This window comes from Xenopus laevis, chromosome 5L (assembly GCF_017654675.1).
Source record: "Xenopus laevis strain J_2021 chromosome 5L, Xenopus_laevis_v10.1, whole genome shotgun sequence".
In the NCBI taxonomy this organism is placed as follows: Eukaryota; Metazoa; Chordata; class Amphibia; order Anura; family Pipidae; genus Xenopus; species Xenopus laevis.
This window is the reverse complement of record NC_054379.1, coordinates 99,414,197-99,438,058: the sequence shown is the minus strand read 5'-3', so window position 1 is coordinate 99,438,058 and position 23,862 is coordinate 99,414,197. Positions and strand designations below refer to the sequence as shown.

The 23,862-nt window shown below is 37.7% G+C and overlaps 1 protein-coding gene across 4 annotated transcripts in view; it reads right to left on the bottom strand.

Annotated features, from left to right (window-relative positions):
• Positions 1-23,862, bottom strand: part of khdrbs2.L (KH domain containing, RNA binding, signal transduction associated 2 L homeolog) — a 141,882-nt gene that overhangs the window by 37,779 nt on the left and 80,241 nt on the right. For all 4 annotated transcript variants that reach the window (XR_005961313.1, XR_005961314.1, XR_005961315.1 and 1 more), the window contains exons 5-6: positions 20,025-20,149; positions 13,318-13,510 (exon numbers count right to left, since the gene is read on the bottom strand). Coding sequence is in view for 1 of the 4 variants with exons in the window: in XM_041563158.1 (XP_041419092.1) it covers positions 13,318-13,510; positions 20,025-20,149 (318 nt within the window). In the remaining 3 variants the exon portion in view is untranslated. The remainder of the gene's footprint in view (positions 1-13,317; positions 13,511-20,024; positions 20,150-23,862) is intronic.

The window sequence follows — 23,862 nt, the reverse complement described above, 5'->3', positions numbered from 1 at the left end:
TGTCTGTCACTTCTGCCGATTTTTCGTTTTCCCCTGTGTCTGTCTCTCTCTCTGATTTTTCATTTTCTCCTGTGCCTGTCTCTTCTGCCGATTTTTCATTTTCCCCTGTGTCTGTCACTATTGTCTATTTTATAGTTATGAGAAGTCGTTGCTACTAGTAATTCTGTGAGTCTTCACTGTTAGGAACTTTTCTTTACAGAATCCACAAATCAGTGTGTCATTGGAAACCCTTTGTTACATTTACATAAGTGGTGACAATGACGTGTGAATGCTCAACTAATTCTTGTGCAAATCAGATGTGGTTCTATTCCAAGATCACCTGTAATTGGAAAAGGTGCCCGAGCTCTGCTAAATCCACACAATAGATTTTTCATTTTCCCATGTCTGTCTCTTCTGCTGATTTTTCATTTTCTCCTGTGTCTGTTTCTTCTGCCGATTTTACATTTTACCCTGTGTCTGTCTCTATCTCTAATTTTTCATTTCTCCCTGTGTCTGTCTCTTCTGCCGATTTTACATTTTCCCCTGTGTCTGTCTCCTCTGCCGATTTTTCATTTTACCCTGTGTCTGTCTGTCTCTCTGATTTTTCATTTTCTCCTGTCTGTCTCTCCCTCCGATTTTTCATTTTCCCATGTCCGTCTCTTCTGCTGATTTTTCATTTTCTCCTGTGTCTGTCTCTATCTCTTATTTTTCATTTCTCCCAGTGTCTGTCTCTTCTGCCGATTTTACATTTTCCCCTGTCTGTCTCTTCTGTCTATTTTACATTTTCCCCTGTGTCTGTCTCTTCTGCCGATTGTTACATTTTCCCCTGTGTCTGTCTCTATCTCTAATTTTTCATTTCTCCCTGTGTCTGTCTCTTCTGCCGATTTTACATTTACCCTGTGTCTGTCTCTTCTGCCGATTTTTTATTTTACCCTGTGTCTGTCTGTCTCTCTGATTTTTCATTTTCTCCTGTCTGTCTCTCCCTCCGATTTTTCATTTTCCCATGTCTGTCTCTTCTGCTGATTTTTCATTTTCTCCTGTGTCTGTCTCTATCTCTAATTTTTCATTTCTCCCTGTGTCTGTCTCTTCTGCCGATTTTACATTTTCCCCTGTCTGTCTCTTCTGTCTATTTACATTTTCCCCTGTGTCTGTCTCTTCTGCCGATTGTTACATTTTCCCCTGTGTCTGTCTCTATCTCTAATTTTTCATTTCTCCCTGTGTCTGTCTCTTCTGCCGATTTTACATTTTCCCCTGTGTCTGTCTCCTCTGCCGATTTTTCATTTTCTCCTGTCTGTTTCTTCTGCCGATTTTACATTTTACCCTGTGTCTGTCTATATCTCTAATTTTTCATTTCTCCCTGTGTCTGTCTCTTCTGCCGATTTTACATTTTACCCTGTGTCTGTCTCTTCTGCCGATTTTTTATTTTACCCTGTGTCTGTCACTTCTGCCGATTTTTCGTTTTCCCCTGTGTCTGTCTCTCTCTCTGATTTTTCATTTTCTCCTGTGCCTGTCTCTTCTGCCGATTTTTCATTTTCCCCTGTGTCTGTCACTATTGTCTATTTTATAGTTATGAGAAGTCGTTGCTACTAGTAATTCTGTGAGTCTTCACTGTTAGGAACTTTTCTTTACAGAATCCACAAATCAGTGTGTCATTGGAAACCCTTTGTTACATTTACATAAGTGGTGACAATGACGTGTGAATGCTCAACTAATTCTTGTGCAAATCAGCTGTGGTTCTATTCCAAGATCACCTGTAATTGGAAAAGGTGCCCGAGCTCTGCTAAATCCACACAATAGATTTTTCATTTTCCCATGTCTGTCTCTTCTGCTGATTTTTCATTTTCTCCTGTGTCTGTTTCTTCTGCCGATTTTACATTTTACCCTGTGTCTGTCTCTATCTCTAATTTTTCATTTCTCCCTGTGTCTGTCTCTTCTGCCGATTTTACATTTTCCCCTGTGTCTGTTTCTTCTGCCGTTTTTACATTTTCCCCTGTGTCTGTCTCTTCTGTCTATTTTACATTTTCCCCTGTGTCTGTCTCCTCTGCCGATTTTTCATTTTCTCCTGTGTCTGTTTCTTCTGTCTATTTTACTTTTTACCCTGTGTCTGTCTCTTCTGCCGATTTTTCATTTTCCCCTGTGTCTGTCTCTCTCTCTGATTTTTCATTTTCTCCTGTGTCTGTCTCTTCTGCCGATTTTTCATTTTCCCCTGTGTCTGTCTCTCTGATTTTTCATTTTCTCCTGTGTCTGTCTCCCTCCGATTTTTCATTTTCCCATGTCTGTCTCTTCTGCTGATTTTTCATTTTCTCCTGTGTCTGTCTCTATCTCTAATTTTTCATTTCTCCCTGTGTCTGTCTCTTCTGCCGATTTTACATTTTCCCCTGTCTGTCTCTTCTGTCTATTTTACATTTTCCCCTGTGTCTGTCTCTTCTGCCGATTTTACATTTTACCCTGTGTCTGTCTCTATCTCTAATTTTTAATTTCTCCCTGTGTCTGTCTCTTCTGTCTATTTTACATTTTCCCCTGTGTCTGTCTGTCTCTGCCGATTTTACATTTTACCCTGTGTCTGTCTCTTCTGCCGATTTTACATTTTCCCCTGTGTCTGTCTCTTCTGCCGATTTTTCATTTTCTCCTGTCTGTTTCTTCTGCCGATTTTACATTTTACCCTGTGTCTGTCTCCATCTCTAATTTTTAATTTCTCCCTGTGTCTGTCTCTTCTGTCTATTTTACATTTTCCCCTGTGTCTGTCTGTCTCTGCCGATTTTACATTTTCCCCTGTGTTTGTCTCTCCCTCTTATTTTTCATTTTCCCCTGTGTCTGTCTCTTCTGCCATTGTTACATTTTCCCCTCTGTTCCTTGCTATCACTATTGTGCATTTTGTAGCCATCTTCCTCAGTGTCTCTCCCACAGCATTGACACAATATGTCACTATTGTAGTGTAGTCTCTCTGATTTTTCATTTTCACCTGTGTCTGTCTCTTCTGCCGATTTGTTATTTTCCCATGTCTGTCTCTTCTGTCTATTTTACATTTTCCCCTGTGTCTGTCTCTTCTGTCTTTTTTACATTTTCCCCTGTGTCTGTCTCTTCTGCTGATTTTTCGTTTGCCCCTGTGTCTGTCTCTTCTGTCTGTTTTACATTTTACCCTGTGTCTGTCTCTTCTGCCGATTTTTCGTTTTCCCCTGTGTCTGTCTCTCTCTCTGATTTTTCATTTTTCCCTGTGCTCACTCACTGCTCAGGATAAAGATAACGGTTGCATGGACAACATATGTATAGGCTAAATATGCAGTAGACAGGCAATAATGTGTTCATCTTATTTTGTTATTTTATTTAACAGTCTAATTTTCCTTTTAAAGTGTTAAATCTGTACGAAAATGAACATTTTCGTCTTTGGAAAATATAGTGTTTCCAATTCATCCACAGAACTAGTGATTCCATTGTGTCTTGCACATTGCCACCGTCTATTGATTGTATTAGCTGCATAACTGTAACTCCTTTCCCACTACTATGATCTTTTATGAATAGTGAAACTATCTATTGAGTGGATTTAGCAGAGCTCAGGCACCTTTTCCAATTACAGGTGATCTTGGAATAGAACCACAGCTGATTTGCATTTGATAAAGCACAAGAATTAGTTGAGCATTCACACGTCATTGTCACCACTTATGTAAATGTAACAAAGGGTTTCCAATGACACACTGATTTGTGGATTCTGTAAAGAAAAGTTCCTAACAGTGAAGACTCACAGAATTACTAGTAGCAACGACTTCTCATAACTATAAAATAGACAATAGTGACAGACACAGGGGAAAATGAAAAATCGGCAGAAGAGACAGACACAGGAGAAAATGAAAAATCAGAGAGAGAGACAGACACAGGGGAAAATAAAAAATCGGCAGAAGAGACAGACACAGGGAAAATGTAAAATCGGCAGAAGAGACAGACACAGGGAGAAATGAAAAAATAGAGCTAGAGACAGACACAGGGTAAAATGTAAAATCGGCAGAAGAAACAGACAGGAGAAAATGAAAAATCAGAGAGAGAGACAGACACAGGGGAAAATAAAAAATCGGCAGAAGAGACAGACACAGGGTAAAATGTAAAATCGGCAGAAGAGACAGACACAGGGAGAAATGAAAAATTAGAGATAGAGACAGACACAGGGTAAAATGTAAAATCGGCAGAAGAAACAGACACAGGGGAAAATGTAAAATCGGCAGAAGAGACAGACACAGGGAGAAATGAAAAATTAGAGATAGAGACAGACACAGGGGAAAATGTAAAATCGGCAGAAGAGACAGACACAGGGTAAAAAGTAAAATAGACAGAAGAAACAGACACAGGAGAAAATGAAAAATCGGCAGAGGAGACAGACACAGGGGAAAATGTAAAATAGACAGAAGAGACAGACACAGGGGAAAATGTAAAATCGGCAGAAGAGACAGACACAGGGAGAAATGAAAAATTAGAGATAGAGACAGACACAGGAGAAAATGAAAAATCAGCAGAAGAGACAGACAGGGGAAAATGTAAAATCTGCAGAAGAGACAGACACAGGAGAAAATGAAAAATCAGCAGAAGAGACAGACATGGGAAAATGAAAAATCTATTGTGTGGATTTAGCAGAGCTCGGGCACCTTTTCCAATTACAGGTGATCTTGGAATAGAACCACAGCTGATTTGCATTTGATAAAGCACAAGAATTAGTTGAGCATTCACACGTCATTGGCACCACTTATGTAAATGTAACAAAGGGTTTCCAATGACACACTGATTTGTGGATTCTGTAAAGAAAAGTTCCTAACAGTGAAGACTCACAGAATTACTAGTAGCAACGACTTCTCATAACTATAAAATAGACAATAGTGACAGACACAGGGGAAAATGAAAAATCGGCAGAAGAGACAGACACAGGAGAAAATGAAAAATCAGAGAGAGAGACAGACACAGGGGAAAATAAAAAATCGGCAGAAGAGACAGACACAGGGTAAAATGTAAAATCGGCAGAAGAGACAGACACAGGGAGAAATGAAAAAATAGAGATAGAGACAGACAGGGTAAAATGTAAAATCGGCAGAAGAAACAGACAGGAGAAAATGAAAAATCAGAGAGAGAGACAGACACAGGGGAAAATAAAAAATCGGCAGAAGAGACAGACACTGGGAGAAATGAAAAATTAGAGATAGAGACAGACACAGGGTAAAATGTAAAATCGGCAGAAGAAACAGACACAGGGGAAAATGTAAAATCGGCAGAAGAGACAGACACAGGGAGAAATGAAAAATTAGAGATAGAGACAGACACAGGGGAAAATGTAAAATCGGCAGAAGAGACAGACACAGGGGAAAATGTAAAATAGACAGAAGAGACAGACAGGGGAAAATGTAAAATCGGCAGAAGAGACAGAAACAGGGAGAAATGAAAAATTAGAGATAGAGACAGACACAGGAGAAAATGAAAAATCAGCAGAAGAGACAGACATGGGAAAATGAAAAATCGGAGGGAGACACAGACACAGGAGAAAATGAAAAATCAGAGAGACAGACACAGGGGAAAATGAAAAATCGGCAGAAGAAACAGACACAGGGGAAAATGAAAAATCGGCAGAAGAGACAGACACAGGGTAAAAAGTAAAATAGACAGAAGAAACAGACACAGGAGAAAATGAAAAATCGGCAGAGGAGACAGACACAGGGGAAAATGTAAAATAGACAGAAGAGACAGACACAGGGGAAATGTAAAATCGGCAGAAGAGACAGACACAGGGAGAAATGAAAAATTAGAGATAGAGACAGACACAGGAGAAAATGAAAAATCAGCAGAAGAGACAGACAGGGGAAAATGTAAAATCGGCAGAAGAGACAGACACAGGAGAAAATGAAAAATCAGCAGAAGAGACAGACATGGGAAAATGAAAAATCTATTGTGTGGATTTAGCAGAGCTCGGGCACCTTTTCCAATTACAGGTGATCTTGGAATAGAACCACAGCTGATTTGCATTTGATAAAGCACAAGAATTAGTTGAGCATTCACACGTCATTGGCACCACTTATGTAACAAAGGGTTTCCAATGACACACTGATTTGTGGATTCTGTAAAGAAAAGTTCCTAACAGTGAAGACTCACAGAATTACTAGTAGCAACGACTTCTCATAACTATAAAATACACAATAGTGATAATTAAGTAAGACACTATTATCAAGTATCACTATTGTGCATTTTGTAGCCATGATAAGTAGTTACTAATAGTAGCTGTTTATCTAGTTACATAATGTAGCTAAGCCAAGATTGAAATGTACATACATTTACATTTATTTAGCTCTGTTACATGTAATTAAAATATAGTTTTTATTGATCTAGAGTTAAAAAAAAAAAAGCACTATCAAGATTCGAATCTAAGACCTTTCATTTCTAAGACCATTTCCTTCACCACTACACTACAATAGTCACATATTGAATGAATGCCGTGGGAGAGGTACTGAGGAAGATGAAACATCGGGAAGCGAGGAACAGAGGGGAAAATGTAACAATGGCAGAAGAGACAGACACAGGGGAAAATGTAAAATCGGCAGAAGAGACAGACACAGGGGAAAATGAAAAATAAGAGGGAGAGAGGCACAAGGGAAAATGTAAAATCAGAAAGAGAGACAGACACAGGGGAAAATTAAAAATCGGCAGAAGAGACAGACACAGGGGAAAATGTAAAATCGGCAGAAGAGACACACAGGGGAAAATGTAAATTCAGAGAGAGAGACAGACACAGGGGAAAATGTAAAATCGGCAGAAGAGACAGACACGGGAAAATGAAAAATCGTCAGAAGAGACAGACACAGGGGAAAATGTAAAATCGGCAGAAGAGACAAATTGAGTGAAAAAATAAAAGTATGTTGGGAGTTAAAACCAGCACTCTATCCACAACGCTACTTCCAGTATATGTTTGAATGGATTTATCTTACTTAGTGCCACAGGAGACCTATACAGAATACAACTTGTAAATAGCGTGTAAGATCAGGCGCCACCTGGTGGTCGTTCATGGAAGCACACCTAATTTAATTTAAGCTCCTTTCTTTTCTGAACGTCGGGGCATCGTGTTTCCCTGCATGTAACGCGACCAGCGCGTTTATCTTGATCCGTTACAGCGCGCCAGATGTACAATTCCTTCTGGCTGTATCTGTAGGTGAAAATGCTCATATTTACACAGCCAATAACCAAAATGGCATCCATGTCTCTCTGCAGGCCTCCAGACTAAAAAATTTCATATATTAGTTATTAGGGGTTTCTTCAATCTGTACTCTGAGCATTACTGCACGTTGTTAACATGCTATATCCCCTCTATCCATATAACCTTGAGGGGACTGTAATTGTTGCTGTATTGCCTTTGTGTAATGCTTTGTTTAAAAATTATGCCTGTTGTTGTGATGTTTTTCTTTAATTTTGTTGTTTCCCCCCTGCTCACTTTCCCCACTCCGCCTCCTTTTTCCTTCTGTATCTCCCCCCATCTCCTTTTTGGAAAACAATAAAATAAAAATCATTAAAAAAAAAAGCTTTCATATATAAACTAGGACATGATATTTTATTTAGATTTCTGGTTATTTAGGGGCAGATTTACTAAGGGTCGAATATCGAGGGTTAATTAACCCTCAATATTCGACTAGGAACTAAAATCGTTCGACTTCGAATATCGAAGTCGAACGATTTAGCGCTAATCCTACGATCGAACGATCGAAGGATTATTCGTTCGATCCAACGATTAAATCCTTAGAATCGAACGATTCGAAGGATTTTAATACAACGATCGAAGGAATATCCTTCGATCAAAAAATCACAGGCAAGCCTATGGGGACCTTCCCCATAGGCTAACATTGAGTTCGGTAGCTTATAGCTGCCGAACTAGGGGGTCAAAGTTTTTCTTAAAGAGACAGTACTTCGATTATCGAATGGTCGAATAGTCGAACGATTTTAAGTTCGAATTGTTCGATTCGTAGTCGAAGTCGTAGTCGAAGGTCGAACTAGCCCATTCGATGGTCGAAGTAGCCCAAAAAACACTTCGAAATTCGAAGTTTTTTTAATTCGAATCCTTCACTCGAGCTTTGTAAATGTGCCCCTTAATGTCTGAGTGTGGCAGTTGAACACAAAAAAAAAAACATGGGCAAGTCAAAAGCTAAAAAAAACATGGTGCTTTGCACTTAGGAAACTTTGAAATACACCCTTATATAGTATGTTCTATAGAATTTCTTATCATGCTTTAGAGAACAGAAAAGGTTACATTTGTCTGAGAGGTCCAATGCAATTAGAGAATTGTTTCCTACCTCTAGGAAGGGCCAATGCTGTGGCAAGGAGTGCATGACCTATATCCAGTGCTGACACAGAGGTTAGTCAAACATATCAATCCATAACATGCAGTATAAAATAAAGTAAAATGAAGCAGACTAAAAGGATCACAATATAGTGGGAACTTTGAATAAGGGAGAGAAGGGGAAGAGGGACTGAACTGACCTGCTGGAAGTGTAAGAACACACATTCATTTATTTTTCTACAGACAAAGCTTACGCTTGTTTGTAAACCTCTTGGAATCTTTGGCCTTGATCAGCTTGCTCTAATTCATGTATTGCATCCAACAAATCCAGTTATTATTAAGCTTGTTGAATTTTCTTACCATGGAGGTTATGAGCAGTTGAGAATTAGAAAATACTGTTTTCTTTTTTACTTCCAAAATCCATTCTGATTGTGGAAATGACCCTGTGCCTCCAGTACCTAAACACAAGTAGCCTTGGTGAGTTTAGGAGACATTATCAACATTGTGCAGCATTTAGATTGGAATACTGACATCAAGTGCTGCAATACTCACCACTTGTTGCCTTGATAATGTATGAGTCTTATGACTTGTTGAATGTTTAACTCTACCTACAAGAAGCAAACTTTATAGGTACAGTTTTGCAGTAAAATCTTTTCACAAACCTATGCTAGAAATTCATCGTGTGGTCTTATTCACCAGAGAAAAATGCATTTTGTTGTGCCGGAAAAAAACATCATTATTATCTGCCCCTTGGCTTTCACATCAACCAATGGGATTGGGCCCTCAACTTGTATAAGAAGCCTTTTTTCTCCTATGCAGAACAGCTGTACCATATTGGAAAAGAGCTTCACTAAGAAGCAAGGCAACTCATATGCTATTGCAGAGAAAAAACACCTACATTTTGGCTACATTTTGTGGTTCTGCAAACATTTGCTCAATGCCACAGTTTTAATCACTATTTTTACATATTGTGTTAATTGCCTTTCAAGACCACTGTGTTAAACAGGGTTGTTACATAGATGTTGGTAATTAAAAACATTTATTTTTGAGTTCTGCCAGCAGAAATATCAGAACTCTAATAAGCTTAATTATTTTTTTACTAACACTACAATCTAAGAGTATAATTTTGTCAGGAATTCAAGAGTGCAATTTTTTTTACAGCGATAACACCTTATGAAATTGCAGCCCTACATTAGAAAACAAAATGTTATTAAAATATTTGGGTGAAATGACACAAGTGTTTTTCTACAAATTTCAACCACTCTAATTGCAAAAGATTTCATCAGCTGCACATGTTGCTTTTTGTGTGTGTTGCAAAAAAGCTAAGCACAAATAGGTGCACAAATGTTTAGGATATTTTAAGTACCAATCATTATAATTAATGTACTTATGCTTAACATCTCTACCTTTCTGTAGCAATATCATGCTACAGTATGTTATTGCTTTTGCCACTGAAATACAACTGGATCATTCAAGTGTCACCAGATTATAGTCTATTTTTAAGTGCACAATGTCTATTAATTTTTATTTAATCTGTATGCAATCCAGCTGTTCATATCCTACTTAAAAATAATTCCAGGATCAAATCAAATAAATTAAAAACGTATCTTACATTATCTGTGTCCTACCAACAATTACAGTTGAACTTATTGCTGGTTTCACATGAGAACGTCATCTAAAGTGATACCAGCATCCAGGGCCAGGCCAAGGTATTTTGGCACCCTAGGCAAGTGCTTCAGTTGGCACCCCCACTGTAGTCCCACATTACCATTTCCCACCTTGCCATTTTAACATTTCAAGTTTTAATAAATAAATCTTGCAACACATTAATAAATGTAACTTGAACATTATGTAAACAGTAAATAAAAAAAAACTTTCCTATTGTCCCTGTGTAAATGTGCCAGTAGCTAATCACATAAAATGAGCCATTTTGCCCAATTGCCCCTGAACCTGTGCCAGTATCCAGTACAGCCACATAATATAACCCCCCTTCTTGATTGCCCCCCTAAACCTGTACCAGAGTCCAGCATCAGTAAAGCCATATTAAATATTTAACCAGCCCCTGTGATGTTTTCCCTCCTGAACCTGTGCCAGCATCCAGTATATCCACTTCCTGCTCCCGTGTACCTGTGCCAGGAGACAGCTAAGTAAAATTGGTCCAGACAGCGTTCACATTCTCCAATGCGTACAAGCCACACCAGCGCACCAAGTTTAGCTTCAGAGCATGAGCCTTTGCAATGACGTCAGAACGCATATACTGCACATGTGCCTTTCAGAAAAGTCCGATTTTAACTTCAATGAGGTACAAGCCAGCAAGAGGAGTGTTGGGGAAAGCAAAAAGGAAAGCTCAAAGATGGTTGGGATGGGCAGCTCTCTTAAAGGAATTGTTCAGTGTAAAAATAAAAACTGGGTAAATAAATAGGTTGTGCAAAATAAAAAATGTTTCTAATATAGTTAGTTAGCCAAAAACTTAATGTATAAAGGCTGGAGTGATTTGATGTATAACATGACAGTCAGAACACTACTTCCTGCTTTTCAGCTCTCTTGGTTTACACTGACTGGTTACCCTGGCAACCAGGCAGTAACCAATCAGAGACTTGAGGGGGGGGCCACATGGGTCATATCTGTTGCTTTTGAATCTGAGCTGAATGCTGAGGGTCAATTACAAACTCAATGAACAGATATGTACCATGTGGCCCCCCTTCAAGTCGCTGACTAACTCAGAGTTATAGAGCTGAAAAGCAGGAAGTTGGATTCTGGCTGTTTTATTAGACATCTGTTCACTCCAGCCTTTATACATTACAATTTTGGCTAACTAACTATATTAGAAACATTTTTCATTTTGCACAGCCTTTCTATTTACCCAGTTTTTATTTTCACACTGAACTATTCCGTTAACATACCTTTTTAATGGCCAAGTAGTGGACACAATAAAAACAGAATGAAAAAAGAAAATTCTCCTGGGAAGTCCACCCCCTGTGATTGCGCCCTAGGCAGGTGCCTTCCCTGTCTACCCCTATTTCCGGCCCTGCCAGCATCTTTATAAAAACCACAGGTGTATCATACTCAGGTCCCAGCTTCTGAAAATAACAGGTTTTTTTTAAATACCCAAATTCTGCAGTAAAAGCCTCCTGAATTTCTAGGTCCAATTTAATTGCAGGTAAAGTTGCTGTACCGTGTTCTGTGTTAGGTCCAACTTACATAGGGATGCTGCAAGTCCGGTTTCCCCTTTTCCTAAGGGGGCTTTGTTAGCAACCTTTAGTACAATTAATCTTGTAGAAGAGTATAATCAACTGTACAATGATTAGTGATTCTCTCACACATATTTTTATCTGGTTATATTACACATTTAATCGCATTCATTATTGATGCCATAAGAACGTCACATTATGGAACAAGTGAAGCATTTACTCTAATAGTTCAGGTTCCATAGACAAGTTATAATAGTGGAGACATGTAACTTCCAGTGCCCACCAGCCCAGAGAATATAGATGGAAATGTAGTAAACTCATAAATGGAAAAAAATATAAAAAATAATAATATTCTTTGTTAGCCTGTTACTGAATTGCTTATTTTAACTGTGTATTACACAATTTTAAGGCATGATTGAAGGTGGCATAATTCTTTGGAGCAAATAAAACTTTTAAGAAGTTTTATTAAATACACTGCACACTTGGGCAAACTATAAAATTATATATAATAATATATATATATTAATGACTTTTATTACATTCCCCTAATTATTGGAGATGCTTAAGTATATAAAACATATACATTGTCACATAGTCCACTAAGTATGTGCAATACCAAAACAACTCTATAGTTATGTGCTAAATAATTGGTTATGAAACATTCTTTGTGTTGTCAAAAAATACATGTTAATAATAATAATGAATCACTGCAGAGAACAGAAAGAGCTGGTGTTTTCTTATGGTTTTTGTATGATGAGAACAGCAAGCTCGCTGTTGATTTTGCAAAACTGGCATTGTAACGTGCCAAACATTAAACTACAATTTTAAACACTAGGCCTGAACTACTACAAATCAAAATGATGTAAATAAAAATTATATAGTCCAACAGTAAGCAACAGAATGGCAATATGAAATATTTCACATGCATTGTAGATATTGCAGATATTTGGGACAGATTTATTAAAGATCCAACTGGGAAATCTCAGATTTGCAGCAGTTTGATATTATTTCTAATTTGTCAACACAAAATTTCCAGCAAATTGATACATTTAACCAAAACTAGTAGGTGTGTCAATTCATCACTAAGTGAATAACAGGGGTGAAATACAAAAATACTCACCCACTTCTTGGTACCTTCTTTAATTACCCACCAAAATGCCGTAATAAAAGAAGGCACCAAGGAGTGGATGAGTATTTTTGTTTTGTTTCCAGTTCAACTATTGTCATTGACAAGGGGTGTAGCCACACTGAAACTATGTAGCAGTGTTGGCATTTTGTTGATACCAATTCATCTTAAACTCCCCATAGACGCGACGATTCTTCTTGCCGAACGACCGATTTTAGGGAAGCCCGACCAATCCTTCGAAATTATCGTGCGGTTAGTGGTATTCGAACGATCGTACATCTTACGATTTTTCGGCCGACATCTGTCGGGAAATTGATCGGGCAGGTCTAAAAATCTTTGTCAGTCCCAGTGCAATCTCTCTATGTTTGCAGGGCCAAGCAGGCAACTCCCCTTTGTTTTCCTGGTAAATTGGTCTTTTTAGTTGATGGTAAATTCATACGATCGTACGATCGTTCTGAGAAGATCGTGGTCTCACGATCAGGATCTGATCTTTTAAAAATCTCAACATCTATGGCCAGCTTTAATGTGTTCAGCCGGTTTGTGCAGTCATGCAGCATTGAGCACTAAACCTATCTTGATCATTAATCCCCAATGCAAAACTCATTCGGTGATTAATGATTCACATAATTCTATTCTGTAAGGTTTTAAAATCTAGTCTATTATAAGCAGATTCATGGCTTCAGCCACCAGCATATTGTCCAAAAAAACCCACCCAACTTGTATTTACTTACATAATCATCATAGGCCTCAATTGTGAGTGGTGGTGGCAGTCTATATCCAGGTGTTGTTGGTGCACCCTTTGCTCTTGGAGTGGGGATACCACGGGCTACAGTAGAAAGTGATAAGGTGCCACGTGTTATAGGTGCTCCTCTTGCAGTAGAAGCTCCTCGTCCTGAATAAGCAGGGGTAACACCTCCACGATTCCTATGATAAAAGTTTTCACATTTTTAATACTCTCAATGTATACTTTTTACCATAGCCTTTTAAGATACCATATGCATTTCTTTGATATAGCCCTTAAAGGAAACATCAATCCTACATTTTCCTACCATGTATATAAGTTGGGCATATCTTCCCCACCCAAGCCACATCATTTGTTTTGCATATACCCCTCCATTTGCCATAACCATCACATTTTCCTAAAGAAATAGCAGCTTTCACCCAGGGGCAATTTTTGCCTCTGACACATCTTCGGACATGTATGCTGTAAAGTTCATGCAATGCAGAATTCAGGTTTACACAGGCACAACATCCTTTGATAAAAGGTCCTGCTGGGGTTGAGCACTGTAATGGTTAAGCTGAGCTCAGGAAAGGAGAAAAAAATAAGATGAGACAGCTAGAGTTTCCATGGGAATTAGCAATGTTATGTCTTCATTGGCTGTTGGACTGGAGGGTTTGTTTAGTTACCTGAGCTGAGAAGAACTGAGCATGCTCATTAGGCAACAGCTAAAGTAAACTCCTTTGGGTGTTCCAACAATAACCATAAGGCTTATTAACTTGTGATGTGAGACAGTAATGCTTGAATACAGCATATCAACTGCAATATTTATAGTGGCACTCTACTCATAAATGAGAGATAAATCAGGCAGTCTAAAGAAACCTTTCCATTTTGGGTCTATGGACCCCAAACTCATCCTATCCTTAGCTTATAAAATAAATTGCTAACTGATGTAATCATAGGCATTAGGGAATCCAGGATTCGGTTCGGGATTCGGCCACTAACAACAATTCACTAGATATGTGTCCAAACTATAAAATAGAACCTGGGGTAAACTTATCCATTAAATAGAATATCCACAGTAATATTCAAGGCTATTGTGATACTAAAATCTATAGTTAGTGTATGAGGATTTATAGTTTGTGTGAGTAGATGAAGGGGTCAGTGTGTGTATTTACGGATGTTGTGTTTCATTTGGAGGGGTTGAACTTGATGGACTTTTTTTTCAACCCGATCTAACTATGTATTGAAAAGCAACTAGTGCTGTCAAGTGACAGGTGCTTATTGCTTAAAAAAGGTGCTTAAAGGAGAACTAAACCCTACATAGACCCAGCTGTTACCCCTGGTAAATGTCCCTAACTCTTTACTTACCCCTCGGTGCAGATTCAGGGCACTGGAGTTCACAGGCGCCACTTTTTTCTAATCTTTGGGTCTTCTTCTGGCAATTTCAATGACTTTCAGACGCATGCGCAGTTGTTGCGAAGACTGTCAGAAGATTGCTCCAACTGTGCATGCGCCGATATGCCGAGATGGCGCTCGTGAACGCAGATGCCCTAAATCTGAACCGAGGGTTAAGTAAAGAGTTAGGGGCATTTACCAGGGGTAACACTTAGGCTGGGGGGAGCAGGGAGGGGGGTCTATGTAGGGTAGGGGGGTAGGGTTTTTTTAAATTAAGGGTTTAGTTCTCCTTTGAATTCAAATCTGCCTCTAATAACTAATAAATAAAAGACGTTATTAAGGGCTAATTAATAACCGAAAAGAGGTAGAATAATTGTATGTAATTATACCCTGGATTAGGTTGTATATCTTAGTAGCTACTAGAGAACAAGCAAATGCATTTCTGCAAATGTTTGGGGGTATTATTAAACGTCCAGCTAGCTTTCTTAATAAGCTTTTCCCATTCTGTGATTGTAGCGCAGCTTGAACAAAACAATCAAATTATACACTGTTTCAGTTTATAGTCAAGTGACTGTTGTCTTGCAAGAGATTATGGAATTGTTCTGAATTTTAGAGATTAGCATCAACATTACAGTAACACTTGTATTGAAATAGCTTCCCTGTGCTTTCAAAATCCACAATTTCTTTCAGAATTAAATAGGCTAGCTGTTTCTAGAGCAAAGTGTTACATTTCCTAAATAGTATATCTTAAATACAGTGTAGCTGACCTAATGTTTTGTTTTTGAACCATCTGTGTTGAATATTCCATTTGTGTATATATATATATATATATATATATATATATATATATATATATATATATATATATATATGTTTAGTGTAATATATACTATAGCATTTATATGTGTAAAACGGTATTATGTTTTTACTGTATAATATACATAAAGGTTATACACTGACACCACAAATTCTTTGTGAACAGACTGTTCTTAAAATCACAATGATCAGCACCTTAAGCAAGTGTGTCTTTTACACAACAGAACATGCCAAGAAAGTGGGATGTTTTAGGCAAGAGCTTATTGTAGGTGAAATGTGATATGTGCATATTTGCTACAGAAGCTATAAAAAAGAATCTATAAAAACGTTGTGGTGGGCTAGGGAACAGAGCAAAGGCAACATAATATGGATAGGAGTAATTCTACTTCAAATCTGTTGACCTGGATAAAAAAGGGAATGATCCAGATTCTAATCTCACATTCTAACAATTACACTTAACACAGGTTTACATATTGAACTTTCTTGCTGTGTGCCACCTTATATGTGTCCTCATTCGGTTTTGTATGCATGGCCAATTAAGCAGTGGGAGGTCACAATACACTGATGAAGAAAGGGAGATGAGCCTGAAAGAAGATAATCAAAGGTGCAGGGATAAGAGTTGCACAGGGCTAATCCAAATGGAATATGTTAGAGTAGTCTTGCTTCAACTGTCACAAAGCACAAGGATCCAGATTTTTCAAATTTACTTTTTGTCATTTTTTAGTAGATTTATGCACTTTATTTTACAAACTACTTAGTATATCTGAGATGAAAGTATATTTGGAATGTTTACATTTTTTTAGGTAGAGTATGCCCAGGTTCAAAAATATTTTATATTTTAAATGCTTAAAATGCTAAATTATAGGCCCTCACTTTAGTAGTTGCTGTGGATGTAATGTAAGAAAAGTAGAAGGTGAGGGTTTGGAACTTCCTGTACTAGAACCAGGGACCCTGTATTTACTGGCTACTACTGCTGATTGTTAGGCTGGATCATTTTGCTAAAGGTGCTTGTTGAACTAGCTGGAGGGAGTCTCAGCTCAGGCCCGGATTTGTGGCGAGGGCATGGGGAGTCTATATCCTGTGAGTCGCCTATTTAACACACTGAGGCAAGAAATTAATATTCAAAAGGAAGATTTAATAATAAAAACTAAAAACATGACAGAAAAACAAGTCTGCATACAGACAATAGGTCTGGAAAAGCAGCAATCAACAAGTCCAAGTTTGGGCACAAGGTCAGGGTAGGCAACAAGCAATCAGTCAGAAGGTTAGGGCAGGTGGTAGACAAGCAAAATACCAAATATCAGGGCACGGGTGAAAACCAGGGAGACAGAAAACAAGTGGCAAATGCACGGCAGAAACTGAACACAGGATACAGCAACATGAATTTGGGACCTCTGGAATACTGGAGCTCAAGGCTTGGACAAAGAATAAGGGATAATAATCCAGCAGCAGGGCATGGGAGAGGCAGTCTTAAATAGCTCCTTAATGTGCTATTGCCTGCATCTAGCTCACAGGTAGTGATGAGTGAAAAATTTGATCATGTTCAGATTTGCGGCAAACTTTGTAAAATATTTGCTCAGCTGCTTGTTTTGCTCTGCGTGACAAAATAAAACGCAACAAAATAAAAATGAACCAAAGAAATCTGACCCTTCAGATTGTCTATATAAGGACATACAAATAAGTATATAGTTTATTAATTTTAATGTGGGATACAAAGCTATCAGATATCATCTGTTGGTGGTCAGGTGTATTATTAGTTGTTAGTATAATGTAGTAGTAGATACTATTCCAGTCATTAAGAGGTAATGTAAAAAATCACAGAGGTTTTTAAGAAATTGGCAACATAGGAGATTTACAATGTAGGGCATGTGTGTGGCAGTATAATGAAAGAAAAAATGCTGCCGCCAGAAAGCAGAAACAAAGTGCCACAAAAAAAGTCCACAGACATAACAATGTAATTTGCCATAACAATGATGCGTGACAAAATATGAGCAACAAAAAGTTTTTGCATATTTTTTGCCATTTCGCCCCGCTATGGGGAATAAATAGATAGGGCACAGAGTGGTACACAACTGGTTTATTGCCCATTCACTCCCATCAAGTAACATATATAATACTTCATCCAACGGGGTGGGGAATTATGCGTGGGCTTTAAGGGACCTCTAGATATTGGGGTTATGTGAGACCAAACATATTACATTTCAGTTGCCATCACAGCACAGAGGGTGTGTGGTCTCTCTGCAATGGAAGTGTGGCTCATAGAAAGTGGCTTGCAATTATAAACCACAATACAATACATTACACATTACACAATTGCTAACAGTCAGGTGCAACAAATATAACAACCAAATGGTATACAGTATTATATGCATTTTAGTATAATAGAAATTGACCTGCTTTTGTTTTACATCCTGGTCACACTCTCACTGCACCTTTGCCTATGGTTTGAAAACAGTTTAGTGACAAGAACAACTTCCCCTCTTGCTGATTGGAGGGAATTTCCTATGAATGGGGAGCGATGCCAACTACAATATTCTAATTGTGAGAAATGCTGCATAAATATAACAATGCCTGTAAGGCAGCTGCATTTACATTTTCTCACACCAAATGATCACATACACTGCTAACCATGTGCTTCAACGCCCAGTAATATCGGCTCACTGCCAAACCTCATTATAAAAAGGCAAATTTGCATGACTGGGGAATACAAAATCCCATGTGTGTGTCGCTACACACCGTTTAATGAACTTCTCTTCATTTCTATATCTCCCAGGGTTTGGCTTTTAAAAATTCAAGAGGACAGTGAATATTTTAGCTTAGAAATGCAATAGTTAACAGCAAAACCACAAGACTTTTTAAGCTTAAAGCTTTTGCAAGGAGGCATTTTCCATTATCAACTATAAAAGGTCGTTAAGAAGGAACCTGCCAAAACATTATCCCGTTCTGTTTCCTGCCATATTCAATTACCTACAGCATAGGTTCCCAAAAGAACCATCAGGTGGTATATATTTTATATATCCACACAGTTGTATAGCTGAATCAGTCAGCATCATAAGTGGCTTGGTAAGAATTATCCACTAATTGATTTAATTATAATGCTGTGAGGATATACACAAAACATAGATATATACAATGCCATGCCTTATTATCAAACCTATCTATTCCATGTCACTTGAAAGATGTTGCGGTAGTGCTGCAGTAAACTCTATCTTACTTTCTTTTTTGCTGCAATAAAAACTGCCAACTGCATCAGGGAAATGTTTTTATAAATTAGTTTCTTCCACTAGGGTATAATATGTACTGATTATTGCACATCAAAGTGGACAGTGCAGTCTAGATTGGGATACATATACAATGGAGCGATGCTCCAGAGAGATGCAGAGATATTTCAAATGATCAGTCTGTATAACAGAATAAATAGCAGAAATCCCTTTTAAATTTACATTTATGAAAAATACCTCACACAGGAGAGCTTGGTCTCATGTACAGTAACTTCCCAGTGATTTTTAAAGGTACAAAAGAGCAAAGGAAACCACAAATACAAACATACTGTAACGCTAGTTGACAAGGAACCCAAGAAGTACCTTTCAATGAACAAGGTCATCCCTGACATTACTGATGTTCACCGATGCCCTCTTGGGGCCCTGGACTTTCTGCTGCAGAATCAATCAGGGAACCTGAACATGTCAAGGATACTAATAGTACAGACATGGATTAGGCATAAAGCGAAGTCAGGCCAGGCAAGGTTCGGGACAGGCAGGAGTCAAAACCAAAATTAGTGGACACGAAAAGGGCTGAGCAAAATCGGAGTCAAAGGCAGGTAGGAGTCAAAAACCAGAGTGACGATATGTACGGAGCTTAAGCAGGAACTGGATAAACAGAAGCCAGCTTGGGAAAGGAGGAGGAAAATGAAGAAGCTATTTAAAGGCAGAATAACCAATGGGAGAAGAGAAACCAAGATAGACAATAAGGGAAACCAATGGTAGGAAAACTTGAACAATCAGCGTCAAATTGAACATTTATTGGTGTAGACACAAGGAGTTCGTAATCACTGGGCTCCTCTGCTCTGGGAGGGAGCACATCCCAACCCGAACCCGCCGGTCAATGCGTCTGGAGGTAAGCGAGGATGGGAGACCGGTGGGGCGGGTTACAAATACCAAGAGGAAAATAATTATGAGAATGTAGCACTGATGCTATACAGAGACAGTAACATCTTGCCAAACTGTTCTCCTTTCACTTGGCAGCATACCAACATTTCCACATTTGCCTTGAAAGCCCATGAAAATGTTCACAAATATTTGTCTTGAAAACTGCACAGCATCCAGCTCCTAGGAATGTTGGAAGTGTGGAGCTGCAGAGATTTCAACCTAGCCCTGCTCAAAAATTCGATTTCATTTATGATAATGTCATTAAATAATATTAAAGGAGCAAAAGAACACATTTCTATCATATGGTACATTGGTATTGTCTAATCCATATCTCCAGTGGTGTTTTGTCATAACTCACCTAGAAGGAGTTGACGGTACTCTGATTCCTCTACCTCTTGCCCCCTTTCCTCTATTTGAATCATCAGATCCATTTAAGTAGGACAGCTCTCTTAACTGCTCCTGCCGAATCTCATCATTGTAATCCTGGAGGGAAAGAAGAATCCATTGTCAGGTCATTGACTTTTCTGTGCAGTTAGGCGGTTATTTATCAAAGGTCAAGTTTGTGAGGCTTGTGAGGTTTTTTTTTTATACCTCAAATAAACTCACAACTCCAATGTTTGCTTATTTATAAAAAAAAACTTGAATGGAATACATCTTGAATCAGTGAATTTGGGGGGAAAACCTTGAAAATTTCAACGAAAACCACTGAAAAAAACCCAAACATCATGAATAAAGATAAAAACGTATTCAAATGGTTCTAGTGAACTCTGCCACTGAATTCTACATGACCTAGAGAATGAAAGGCTTTAGCTGGAGTATTTTTGTATTCAGGCTTTTAGCAGCTACGAGGCATAATAAATCTCAAACAATTCAAAGGTTTTTTTATCCTGTTTTTAGTGAAAATACCCTTGAAAAACTTGAATTTTCGGGAAAAACACAACTCAACCTTTAGCAAATAACCCCATAAATGTATGCCATATAAAACAGCATGAAAGATTATGAAATAGTATATGATATATTGTTTTAATATTATTTTAGATATTCTGCATTACAGCTGATATTTAATTCTATTTAAATTGAGCATTCCTTAAAAATCCTCCTTTTTATAATGATATGCTTACACAGATGTAGGGGCTAGTTTTTTTTACGTTTGTAATTTTCTCCTTTACCCCAAACGTTTGAAGATTATTAGGAAAGACCCAACTAATCCTGGATCACATTATGCTGCCATTTAAATTCTGTCCCAGTTATACTGTAAGGAGACCATTTACTAACAATCGGATTGTGATGTTGTCTGCAAATCTCAAAAAATTTGTGTTTATTTCATTATTTTCAAAAGATATAAAAATTTGATATCTATTAAGGGGCAGGTTTATCAAGGGTGGAATTGAAAATTTTAATTTTTAAATTCAAATTTCGAGTTTGTTTTATTGTCATGTGACTAGGGAATGATCCAAATTTGATTACAATTTAAGAAAATTGAAATTTGAACTGTATCATGTACTGACCCTTTAAGAATTAAAATTCGACTATTCACTATCTAAAATCTGCTGAATTAGTGTTTTACAATCAATTTAGAGTAATTTGGTGGACTTTTGAAAAAAAAAAATTTCAAAAATAAAAATGTATTTTTGGGTGAAAAACCAAAATCGAATTTGATTCGAATTAGCAGCTCAATCCTATTCACCCGTTTTTTTTTTTTAAAAAAAAAAAAGAATAAATTTCGATTGGTCGTTTTTTCAAAGTTGATGGGGGTCCTTAGAAACACCCTTAAACTCAAAATTCGACCCTTGATAAATCTGCCTTCCATTACTGTAAGTGCTGTCTTTTTATTTTATTTTTTTGGCATATGCATCTTTATAATGCAAATGTATAACTTGCATATCAAACCAGGGTTTAGAATAATCTGAAGTTAAAGGGGGTGTTTCCCTTAAAACACTTATTTCAGTTCAGTTGTTTTCAGATAGTTCACCAAAAATAAAGACTTTTTCTATTTGTAGCATTTTATATAATACTGAAGTTTAAATGGGCGGAAATTATGCCCATAGACTTGTATGGCTTCATGCGTCAAAAAAAAAGATGCGCGTCAGAAAAATTTGGCCGGGCGGAAACTTTTTTTTGACGCCCATAGACTTTAATGGGTGTCACTGACATTTCGCCAGCGGCGAATTTTTGGCAAAACGAAACGGGTTAAATTCGTCCATCCCTAATCAGAACCTAAAAAGGGATTCAATTTATTTTTTGAATAAGCACCAAGGGCACAAAAAAGCTGCTGTGTCTGGGGACTCTGTAAATGACCATGTTTTTCTAAAAATAAAAACAGATGTACTGTATGATTAGGTGGCATGACATATTAGTATTTTACCTAATTTTAATCTGATAATATAAGTTTATTGCATAATGCAGCGTGTAATGCATAAACTATTATACATTTAAATCATTTGACAGAACCAGAGGTTGTGTAGGCTTTTCTCCATTTGCACTTGACCACTATTACAAAGGCTAAGCATAACATTTTACAGGTACCAATTAATCACACTGAGATTGCACAGGAATTGTGATCCAATTGCCCTACATAAAGACTGAAGGGTAAAGATGATTATTTTTCATACAGGACTTTCTGGACCATTGCCTCTAAAGTGGTAATAGTCACAGTTAGATTTGCGTTATAAAGAAACATGTTGGAAATGTTACATGCCAATGATACTAAATGAATCTGAACATTTTACAACTGATATTAAATTATGGACATAGTATATTCAATAATTTAGTTTAGATGTGAATGATATATAATTAGTGATGGGCGAATTTGCGCCGTTTCGACGAAAAATTAGCGAATTTCGTGCGAAATTCGCGAAACGGCGAAAAATTTGCAAAACGGCGCCGGCGTCTAGTTTTTGACGCCGGTGCCCGTTTTTTCCGACGCCAGCGCCCGTTTTTGACGCCGGCGTCTGTTTTTTCGGGAAAATTTTTTTTGATGCCGGGTCGCGAATTTTCGCAGGTGTTTCGCGAATATATTTGCTGGCGGCGAAATGTGCAAATTCGCCACGAATTCGCGCCTGGCGAATAAATTCGCCCATCACTATATATAATCTCTGTAAATCACTTCAGAATGTGTCCACCCTATTTAAATAAAGAATCATAATAATACAGAATACATGTTTTGTTCTTATGGCCTTGGGAACGTTTGAAAACCTGTTCTTTATATATTTAAGAAGTACGTGAATTTTCAGAAATGTATTAAACCTTAAAGCTGCTAAAAATCTGAATCTGAAAATACTGCATCTCAAACCTGTTGAGGTCATGAAGAAGTCAATGGCAGATCTCCCTGAAGATGTTTTTTGACATTATGGTCTCCACTGCGTTTCCTCTGATAATCAATAAAGTTGAGTTTTCGCAAACAACAATTCGATAAAGTCAAGTTTTCGGAGTGTCAATCATACGATTGGAATTGACGCACCAATTTGTTGCAACGTTTTTTTTAGCACCTACTTTTTTGAGATGAATTATTGATAAATTAGTTCAATTTGTGTATGGGAGTTAGGTTGACTTTGTTTTAATAAAAACTTAAATAAACTCAAGTTTAGATGTGTGTTTTTGAGCTAAAAAAATATATCAGGAAATATTAAATTAAGCAGATCAGCCTTATTTAAAAAGCCTACTACATTTAAAAATTATGAACGTACTGGAACTGAACACATATCACATATTTAAAGAGATTTTGTTGAATTACAATATGCTTGTTTTAAGCAAAATTCTCCTCATTCCTATTCATTCTTCATAGCTGACAGCATTTTAACACACCATTAAGGTAGCATATTCTTGTTAAAGGGATACTGCCATAGGAAAACATGTTTTTTTCAGAATGTATCAGTAAATATTGCTGCTGCAGCAGACTTCTGCACTGATTTTGCAAAAGAGCTAACTGATTTTTTTATATTTAATTTTGAAATCAGACATGGGGCTAGACATGTTATCAGTTTCCCAGGTGCCCCCAGTCATGTGACTTGTGCTCTGATAAACTTCATTCACCCTTTACTCTACTGCAAGTTTGAGTAATAGCACCCCCTCCCTCCCTTTCACCCTCAGCTCAACAACTGATCAATGGAAAGGTAACCAGATAGCAGCCCCCTAACACAAGATAACAGCTCCCTGGAAGATATAAGAACAGCACTCAATAGTAAAAATCCATGTCC